General features: G+C 40.4%; 2 protein-coding genes across 2 annotated transcripts; both read right to left on the bottom strand.

Moving 5' to 3' along the window:
• Nucleotides 1-2,371: 2,371 nt before the first annotated feature.
• On the bottom strand, nucleotides 2,372-4,429 carry LOC109631661 (apoptosis regulator BAX-like). The gene is made up of 2 exons (XM_020090532.2): nucleotides 4,325-4,429; nucleotides 2,372-3,522 (listed from the first exon to the last, which is right to left on the bottom strand). Exon 2 carries the CDS (start codon nucleotides 3,407-3,409, stop codon nucleotides 2,819-2,821), a length of 591 nt encoding a protein of 196 aa, XP_019946091.2. The 5' UTR covers nucleotides 3,410-3,522; nucleotides 4,325-4,429; the 3' UTR covers nucleotides 2,372-2,818.
• A 1,619-nt stretch (nucleotides 4,430-6,048) lies between these two features.
• Nucleotides 6,049-8,943, bottom strand: LOC138405850 (calponin homology domain-containing protein DDB_G0272472-like). The gene is made up of 4 exons (XM_069515986.1): nucleotides 8,799-8,943; nucleotides 7,910-8,704; nucleotides 6,481-7,788; nucleotides 6,049-6,377 (listed from the first exon to the last, which is right to left on the bottom strand). The coding sequence occupies exons 2-4, from the start codon at nucleotides 8,690-8,692 to the stop codon at nucleotides 6,171-6,173; spliced, it is 2,298 nt and encodes a 765-aa protein (XP_069372087.1). The 5' UTR covers nucleotides 8,693-8,704; nucleotides 8,799-8,943; the 3' UTR covers nucleotides 6,049-6,170.
• Between the last annotated feature and the right edge of the window lie 648 nt (nucleotides 8,944-9,591).

Here is a 9,591-nt window from a genome sequence, read left to right as displayed (position 1 = left end):
TTTGAGCTTCACTATTAAATTATTACCAGCACTTCAACTTCTGAAATGAACTATTGACATAATTATGGATTCTGAAATCCATAATTTAATTTCAAGGATAACACACACTCACACACACACACACACACACAAAACAGACACAAGTTAGTAAAGGAGAACAATACGCTTCATGGGTCTTCTTCTCATTTGAAAGACAAGTTATTTATATGTAAGCTACAAATCCTTTTATTTCACTCTATGGCTTTTGTGCCTTCCAATTGTTTCTGTCAGCCTATAACGACATTATTCCAAATCTGCTGTCAAGCATTTCTGCTTTATCTTTATAATTAGATATGGTTATAAATCACCTTAACTTTATTATCAGACTCAAACTATCAAGACACTGAGAACATCACATCTTGGTATGTGAATTGTTTATCAACTGAAATAGTGCAGTGCTGCATTTGGTGGTCAATGTGTATAAAAAGTGAATAACAAGAAATTATTTTAAAATGTTTATTTTTTTATCACCTGAAGCCTCGTGCAAGCCCGTCTATTTCATTTCGGATCTCCACGTCATCCTTTAATTTGTCACCAATTTTGCGGATCAATGTGCCCAGCTGATCTACAAGCTTGTCCTCCTCATTCTTTAATTCCACAGTATAGAGGGTGAGGGACGGGACGTCGTCTGAGGCTGTGTGTTTCAGTTCCTCCTCAATTCCATTTTTGATCAGGGCCTTTCCTATCCTCTCATTAGATAAGCCGTCACGTTCACTACGCCATGGTTAAAAAAAAGTTAAACTTTAAGACAAAAATAGAAGAGAAACTTCTCTCCGCTTCTCTTCAGTGACACTTCCTCTTCCTTGACGGTTCAGTAGGCGGAGCTGTGTGTGTGTGTCTGTGAGATAGATGAGTCATTAGTGACATAAGGCGGGTTTCTGTGAACCAGTTCCACTTTCTGTTTTACTACAATATATATTTTAGTAATTCTTAGCTTTAATAACCCTCCACTCATTTAATATTGTGCTGTAAAAGCTGCTTTTTTCTGATTGTATGCTACAACTAGAATACTTGCATCTCATGAGTTCATACCATATCCTGAAATGACGAATCACTGACATTATCACTCATATCTGTGTATCAAGGATAGGCCATGAGTCAGCATGGACTTAGCTCATCATAAAGACAGGAAGCATCATCTGGTCACCTGGTTCTGTCCAAAGTTTAAAAATATAACTAACAGTCCCACTGACATGTTTACAGTGGTCTTTGTGTTAGGCTTTTACATGCAAACTATGGAGATTGAACAGTTAACTCTGAGACACACCTTCTTGCCGAAAAGTTTTCTCACTACTTTTTTTTGCAAACTTGAGGGTGACAGCGATGAATCTACATAGATGATGATGAGTCACATTAAACACTCACACACACATGCTCACCAATGTGCACAATGTCCATACAGTTGAATGTTTGAGCTTCACTATTAAATTATTACCAGCACTTCAACTTCTGAAATGAACTATTGACATATTTATGGATTCTGAAATCCATAATTTAATTTCAAGGATAACACACACACACACACACACACACACACACACAAAACAGACACCATTGTCTTCATTTATTACAAGAACTCAGCAATTCATTAATATATCTAGTCATGTTGTAGATCTATACATTGTTATTGTTATGGTTAGCCTTGATTTTGATGGTGCCAAATTGTTACCGGTCTCTCTCTCTCCACCTCATCTCTCTCTTCTCTCCCCCGCTTTCCACCCATCTCTCCTTTCCTCCCCCCTTACTTTTCTTTCCTCACCCCAACCGGTCGAGGCAGATGACCGCCCACATTGAGCCTGGTTCTGCCAGAGGTTTCTCCCTGTTAATGAGGGAGTTTTTCCTCTCCACAGTCGCCTGTGCTTGCTCATTGTGGGAACTGTTGGGTTTCTCTATGTTAATATTGTTTTAAGGTCTTGACCTTTAAATGTAAAGTGCCTTGAGATAATGTAAATTATGAATTGGCGCTATATAAATAAAATTGAATTGAATTGAAAAGTTAGTAAAGGAGAACAATACGCTTCATGGTCTTCTTCTCATTTGAAAGACAAGTTATTTATATGTAAGCTACAAATCCTTTTATTTCACTCTATGGCTTTTGTGCCTTCCAATTGTTTCTGTCAGCCTATAACGACATAATTCCAAATCTGCTGTCAAGCATTTCTGCTTTATCTTTATTATTAGATATGGTTATAAATCACCTTAACTTTATTATCAGACTCAAACTATCAAGACACTGAAAACATCACATCTTGGTATGTGAATTGTTTATCAACTGAAATAGTGCAGTGCTGCATTTGGTGGTCAATGTGTATAAAAATTGAAAAGCAAAATATTATTTTAAAATGTTTATTTTATCAGACTGAAACAAAACATCCATTTTGTATTGCAATGTATAGAAAAATAGCCGTTCCGTAAATCATTCCAGTTATATTAGAACAGTAGCATTTATCAGTTTCACAGTGACTATAAAGTCTCATTTTAAAGTGTGACAGACATGTCTTAACAGGTGGAGGAGGACTGAGAATCTTGACATGATGTCAAAGTGCAGAACAGTGTCTGAACAGTAATCAGCATTCACAATCCAACCCCCCCCCCCCCCCCCCCCCCCCCCCCCCCCCCCCCCCCCCCCCCCCCCCCCCCCCCCCCCCCCCCCCCCCGGCAGCCCTAGTGTCATTGCTGTCACCCCCAAGTTTTCCAGTTTTACAGAGAAATTGCTAGAGAATTAGAAAAGTAGAAAATAATTCTTTGAAAATGTTTGCACCAACAAACTGCCCCTGAGTCAACGGGTCAGTCTCCAGGTGATGAAGCCTCCGAGAGCTATGCCGGCGAAGAAGGTGATGACAAGGCCTCCTCTGTCAGAGCTCATGGATGACGCGGTCTGCATGGACGCCACCGCCAGCTCTGAGAAGCTGCAGATCCATCCTCCTCGTTGCAAAATCCAGGAAAGGAGATGTTTTTTGAAAAAGTCCACGGTGCACTTCAGGATCTCCATCACTGACTGAGGCATATGAGCCTCCACCATTCTGACTGCCAACTTGCTGGCAACATAGATTAGCACAGCAATCCTCTCCCAGGTGATCCCATCCTCAAGCACCTTGTTTGCCACTGAGTTAAATCTGTCCCACCTGAAGCCTCGTGCAAGCCCGTCTATTTCATCTCGGATCTCCACGTCATCCTTTATTTTGTCACCAATTTTGCGGACCAATGTGCTCACCTGGTCCACAAGCTTGTCCTCCTCATTCTTTAATTCCACAGTATAGAGGGTGAGGGACGGGACGTCGTCTGAGGCTGTGTGTTTCAGTTCCTCCTCAATTACATCTTTGATCAGGGCCTTTCCTATCCTCTCATCAGACAAGCCATCACACGCCATGGTTAAAAAGTGAAAAACTTTAAGACAAAAATACTTAAAGAGAAACTTCTCTCCGCTTCTCTTCAGTGACACTTCCTCTTCCTTGACGGTTCAGTAGGCGGAGCTGTGTGTGTCTGTGAGATAGATGAGTCATTAGTCACCAAAGGCGGGTTTCTGTGAACCAGTTCCACTTTCTGTTTTTCTACAATATATATTTGAGTAGTTCTTAGTTTTAATAACCCTCCACTCGTTTAATATTGTGTTGTAAAAGCTGCTTTTTTCTGATCGTATGTGTTACAGGCCTCAGGATGAGTTACTTGTTTTGTACAGGAAAAGTACAAACAGTTGTGTTCATTCAACAGGCAGTCCTCTGTTTTTTAATAACAGGCTAATATTAAACATAATATCCACCAATACACAACTTCACAAATTAACAGACATATTACTGTTAGCATAACATAAATCTGGTACTTCTACATCTCTGTATATCATTACCTGTAACAACGAAACTACCAATCACTGTAAACAAACAATGTGCACTCAAACACACATTTTCCCCATGCTGCTTCAACCAGCCTCGAAAGATATCCCAGCTTGCTCGACATAGCTTTCCTACTCTACTGTATGCCTGAACACTTTTACCCAATTTTTACACAATGATGCAGACTTCACAGTAACAAACGTCAGTCTTTTTACCATACAAAGATATAAGATTTAACATTTTTACCTTATCAACACAGTACAATGAATTAACGATGTTAATCTAAATCAAATTAATGAAATGAAATAGAAATGCTCTGGAGCTCTATACAACCAAATGAAAACATCGACAGTTTCTCTAAAGGAAACTCTAATGCTCAAACTTTACTCACAACATCAAGAAGGCTTTATAAGTCCTTCAGGATACATTGTGATACATTAACACTCATTACTAACCTGTTTGGTACAGGAAAGTACAGACAAGAGCCGTCAGTTGTGTTCATTCAGCAGGCAGTCCTCTGTTTAAGAGAGGGAAGCCTGACACAGCTTACTACAACTGGCGCTCACCTTTGGTCATACTCCCTCTTGTGGTGGAGTTGTGAAACGCACCTTACTAAAACCAATATAGAAAACACATTTAAATCTGGCCTTTTCCATAGAAAAATACACAATAATTCAAACAACTCAACAATTGTGACCATACATTTGTGGGTGTCACATATGCTACAACTAGAATACTTGTATCTCTTTGTTTGGACTTTGTTCTACAGACTTTTGTCTGTTAGCTTTTTGTTTTGGTTTCCAAATGACACTTGGAGGAGGACTGATAATCTTGACTTCATGTCAAAGTGCAGAAGAGCTTGAACCAGACCTGCAGACCCAGACTGACTGGTTTGAACAGTAATCAGCATTCACAAGTAAAGACAATAATTCAGTTCAATTCAATTCAATTTTATTTGTATAGCACCACATCATAATATACATTACCTAATTTCCCTTTGGTGATGAATAAAGTAATCTATCTATATATCTATCTACATTATCTCAAGGCACTTTACAAAAAAGGTCAAGACCTTAAAATCGTATTAATATAGAGAAACCCAACAGTTCCCACAATGAGCAGCACTTTAGCGACTGTGGAGGAAAAACTCCCTCATTAACAGAGAGAAACCTCTAGAAGTACCAGGCTCAATGTGGGCGGTCATCTGCCTCGACCGGTTGGGGGGAGCAAAGAAAACGGGGGAGGAGAGGAGAGATGAGTGCAAAAGAGGGGAGAGAAGATTGAGGGATAGTGGGGAGGGGGAAGTAGGGGAGAGGGGTGGGAGAGAAAGACCAGGGACACTTGAGCGCCATCAATTATCATATTTGACTAGTTAAAAAGTAAACAACAGTGTAAAGATTATTAATTTTTATTGATAACAGGCACAATTCATATTATAATTAATTACTGAGATATTGTAATAAATAATAGTAATAATAGTAAAAGTTGTTGTTCGCAGGTTCCAGGATCAGAGATATCTGAAATGAAAGATAAAATATTAAAATAAAGTATGGATGTAAGTCAAAATCTGGAACATGCTCACAGCGGTGAGTTAGTCAGTAATGTTCTACTTTACATTTAGCAGCTAAACAGATTGAATGTTTGACTCATCAACAAATGGCGACAAACATGCACCAGCCAGGTGCTGTCTCCTTTGTGGTTGATGTTTTAGCATCAGAGGTGTAATTAAGATGAACCCCATTAAACAAAAATGAAGTGAAAATATATTACATAACATTACTGTGGAGGTTAGGGGCCTGGGAGAGCAGCTTCACCTGTACCAGAGGATCAACCAGTGTAGATGTGAGCTGTTAGCTGATTGATCCTCCTGGTTTAAAAGACTGCACTTGAGCTGCCTCATGAGAGACACGCAGGACTGAGACAGCTTAGCATTTGTGTAGCTCATTATAACACATTGGTTTATTTACTATCTCAACAATGTGATTATAACATCCCAACAAAGTTGAAGCCCGTATTAATTTCTACGCAATTAACATTCAATTTACGTATTATGGAGTGGATGGACATAGCTGTTGCTCCTCTGCTCCCCTGCTCTCATGTCAAGATCTTCTTTCAAACCGTCTCGTGCAACGCAATCAACATCAACAGTATTTATAGTATCTATAGTCAGAATACAACATTTCTGTAAGTTTAAAATGAATTTAATAGAACTGGTTGACAAGGGAGAAGTTGGTGAGGGAGTACACAGCTTTCTGGATGAGATGTTGTGACTGCGGCAAGTATTTTGGAAGGAGCGTGAGATTAGGACGAGTTCCAGCCTTTAATGACAAAACACGGGAACAGCTTCCTCATGTGTTTCTCTTCTCTCTCCTCTCTCTGCTTCAGTTCTTCTTTCTCCTTCTTTTCTCTTTCCAGTTGCTCTTTGTTTTCCTGCTTCTTTTTCTCTTTCTTCTCCTTTTCCTCCTTTTTGACCTTTTCCTTGTACGAGTCGGTCTTCAATGAGAGTTCCTGAAAAGACAGAGAAAACATAATGTCAGCATTTTCTTCAAAGTCTAAACATGAAACAACCCTACAATCCATATAAAATCTAAAATGATCTGATGTAACGTACCTGAAGCTCAGAGTTCTGCTGGATCAATTTTGCGTCTTCTCCTTTGTCTCCCTGATCTAGTTTCTGTTTGAATCTTGCTTCCTGTTTTACTTTCATTGTCGTCTTCAGATCTTCGAGCTCCTTCTCCAATTCTTCTACTCTGGCTCCTACTGTTTGCAGAGAGTTCTCCCTGTCGGCCAAGTCGTGTGTGGCATGACACAGCAGTGAGGCATAATAGTCTAGCTGCTTTGTCAGTGCAGTCTTTTGTTTTGCCAGAGCAGCCCTTGCTGCAGCTTTGTCTTCGGCCAGAGCTGCATTCTGAGCAGCCAGCTTCCTCTCCAGAACACTACTTACTCCACTTAGAGCTTCCTTCTCATCAGCAAGAGCATCCTTCTCAGCAACTAGAGCAGCCTTCTCAGCAGTTAGAGCTGTTACCTCTGGAGCTTGAGCAGCCTTCACAGCAGTTAGAGCAATGTTCGTAGCAATTAGAGCATTGGACTCAACAATTAGAGTATGGATCTCAGCAGTTATAGCAGAAATCTCTGCAGCTAGAGCAACGCTCTCATCAGCTAGAATCAAGTTCTCAGCGGTTAGAGCAGCTTTTTCAGCAGCTAGAGCAGCTTTCTCACCAATTAGAGCAGCATTCTCAGAAGCTAGGGCAGCATTCTCAGCAGCTAGAGCAGCTCCCTCAGCAGTAAGAGCAGCATTCTCAGCAACTAGAACATTGTTCTCAGCAGTTAGAGCAGCGCTGTCAGGCGCTAGAGCGGCATTCTCTGCAGCAAGAGCAGCTTTCCCAGCAGCTAGAGCAGCGATCTCAGGAGTTAGAGCAGTTTTCTCCAGGAGGGCAGCGCAGAGGGTTTGACTGAGTCCTGAGTAGATGGCATGAGATATTTCTTCCTTCTCTCTCTTCTTCAGTTCTTCTGTCTCCTTCTTCTCCTTCTTCTCTCTCTTCTTCAGTTCTTCTCTCTCCTTCTTCTCTCTCTTCTTCAGTTCTTCTCTCTCCTTCTTCTCTCTCTTCTTCAGTTCTTTTCTCTCCTTCTTTCTCTTCTTCAGTTCTTCTCTCTCCTTCTTCTCTCTCTTCTTCTGTTCTTCTCTCTCCTTCTTCTCCTTCTCTCTCTTCTTCAGTTCTTCTCTCTCCTTCTTCTCCTTCTCTCTCTTCTTCAGTTCTTCTCTCTCCTTCTTCTCTCTCTTCTTCAGTTCTTCTCTCTCCTTCTTCTCTCTCTTCTTCTGTTCTTCTCTCTCCTTCTTCTCTCTCTCCAGTTGCTCTTTCTTTTCCTGCTTCTTCTTCTCTTTCTTCTCCTTTTTGACCTTCTCCTTGTACGAGTTGGTCTGCAAGTTCATGAAAAGAGAAAACATCAGTGTCAGCATTGTCTTCTTCTTCAAAATCTATAACATGAAACAAAGCTGCAATCCATATAATTCCAATCTAAAATTATCTGATGTAACGTACCTGAAGCTCAGAGTTCTGCTGGATCAGGATTTTTTCGTCATCCTGCTTATAAGACAACTCCTCCTCTGTTTTCCTGATCTGGGTTATCAGATCCTCTCTCACCTCCTTCAGAGATTCCAGCTCCTTCTCCTTATCCAACTCTTCCTCTCTGGCTCTTGCTGTTTCCAGAGACTTCTCCCTGTCGGCCAAGTCGAATGTGGCCTTACACAGCAGTGAGGCCAAATAGTCCATCTGCCACTTCAGTGCAGTCTTTTGCTCTACCAGAGCAGCTCTTGCTGCAGCATTGTCTTCAGCCTGAGCTGCATTTTTAGCAGCCAGCATCCTCTCCAAAGAATTATTTTCTTGAGTTAGCGCAGTATTCTCAATAGCTAAAGCAGCCACTTCATCAGCTAGAGCAGTGGTCTCAGTAATTAGAACAGCGATCTCAGGAGCTGTAGTAATGTTCTCACAAGTCAGAGCAGCATTTGAAGCAGTTAGAGTAGCTTTCGTAGCAACTAGATCAGCTTTTTCATCAACTAGAGCAGTGACCTCAGGAGTTAGAGTATTGTTATTAGCAGTTAGAGCAACTTTCTCAGCAGCTATAGCAGCTTTCTCACTGGTTAGAACAGCAATCTCAGCAGCTAGAACAGCGTTCTCAGCAGCTAGAGCAGCATTTCCAAGAGCTAGAACAGCGTTCTCAGGAGCTAGAACAGCATTCTCAGCAGCTAGAAAAACGTTCTCAGCAGCTAAACCAGTTTCCTCCAGGATGATTGGGCAGCTGGCATGAGATCTTTCAGACTTCATTTTTCCAAGTGCCTGAAAAATATAAATATACATATAACAGGTAAAAACACAGTCCCACTCTAACTTCAGATACATTCAAAGAGCTGAATTAATTTAAGTTATTTACACAGGTTTGCTTTTAAAATCTGTAAAAGTACAGAGTTGTTGTAAAGTATATTTGCTGCGAAGCACTGGTCTACTGAAGTCGTCAGTGGCGGTTTAAAGAAGTCTTCATAAGAATGTCATGGAGCTGACGTCAACTAATGGTTGTTGAGTATGATTCTGCTTTGATCTATTTCAAGGCTTTATATCAAAGAGCTGTTGTCCTATGTTGTTGACATTGATATATCAAAGCACTCACTGTATAAATGCTGCAGCTTTAGCATGGCTGTAGCATGTTAAGCTAGAATATTATTTCTGTATATAAATTTAAAACACACATCAAATCAAGACCTGTTATACATATTTCATACAAAGTTATCTCAAAGGGATTTAAACTCAAACCTCGTCGGACACATCATGGGCTCAGATGGAGATGTACAGTAACTTCTTTACACCAATGACTGTCCCAGACCCTCATCCTGGTGCTGTTTTACTTTTTAAACACTGTTACTTTTTACTTTGCGGTTTGTTTCATACAATGTGCTTGTAGGGGTGAATATGCAGTGCTATGAAACACGCAGAGTTCATTTTGTCTGTTCTGTTCTGTTGTCTTCTTTGTTCATCGTCACGATAAAAGACAAGGTGATAGAAGCAGAAATGTAACATGCATTAAAGGTGCTGACTGAAGTGACAATGACATTTACATGTCTTTGTTTGATCGTTCATTAAAAGGACCCGAGTGTAGGATTTAATATCAACTGTCATGGTGACAACAATCAATCTTCACTTCATTTATAAAGTCAGTAAACATTTAAGGA

Source organism: Paralichthys olivaceus, chromosome 20 (genome assembly GCF_024713975.1).
Source record: "Paralichthys olivaceus isolate ysfri-2021 chromosome 20, ASM2471397v2, whole genome shotgun sequence".
NCBI classification, from domain to species: domain Eukaryota; kingdom Metazoa; phylum Chordata; class Actinopteri; order Pleuronectiformes; family Paralichthyidae; genus Paralichthys; species Paralichthys olivaceus.
Note: the sequence above shows the minus strand (reverse complement) of the source record. Positions and strands in the feature narration are given on the sequence as shown.

Coding starts and splice junctions, on each gene's coding strand:
- LOC138405850 (XM_069515986.1), bottom strand. CDS start 8,692: ATGAAGTCTGAAAGATCTCATGCCAGCTGCCCAATCATCCTGGAGGAA. Junction 7,789..7,909: donor AGCAGAACTCTGAGCTTCAG/GTACGTTACATC, acceptor ATGAACTTGCAG/ACCAACTCGTACAAGGAGAA. Junction 6,378..6,480: donor AGCAGAACTCTGAGCTTCAG/GTACGTTACATC, acceptor CTGTCTTTTCAG/GAACTCTCATTGAAGACCGA.
- LOC109631661 (XM_020090532.2), bottom strand. CDS start 3,409: ATGGCGTGTGATGGCTTGTCTGATGAGAGGATAGGAAAGGCCCTGATC.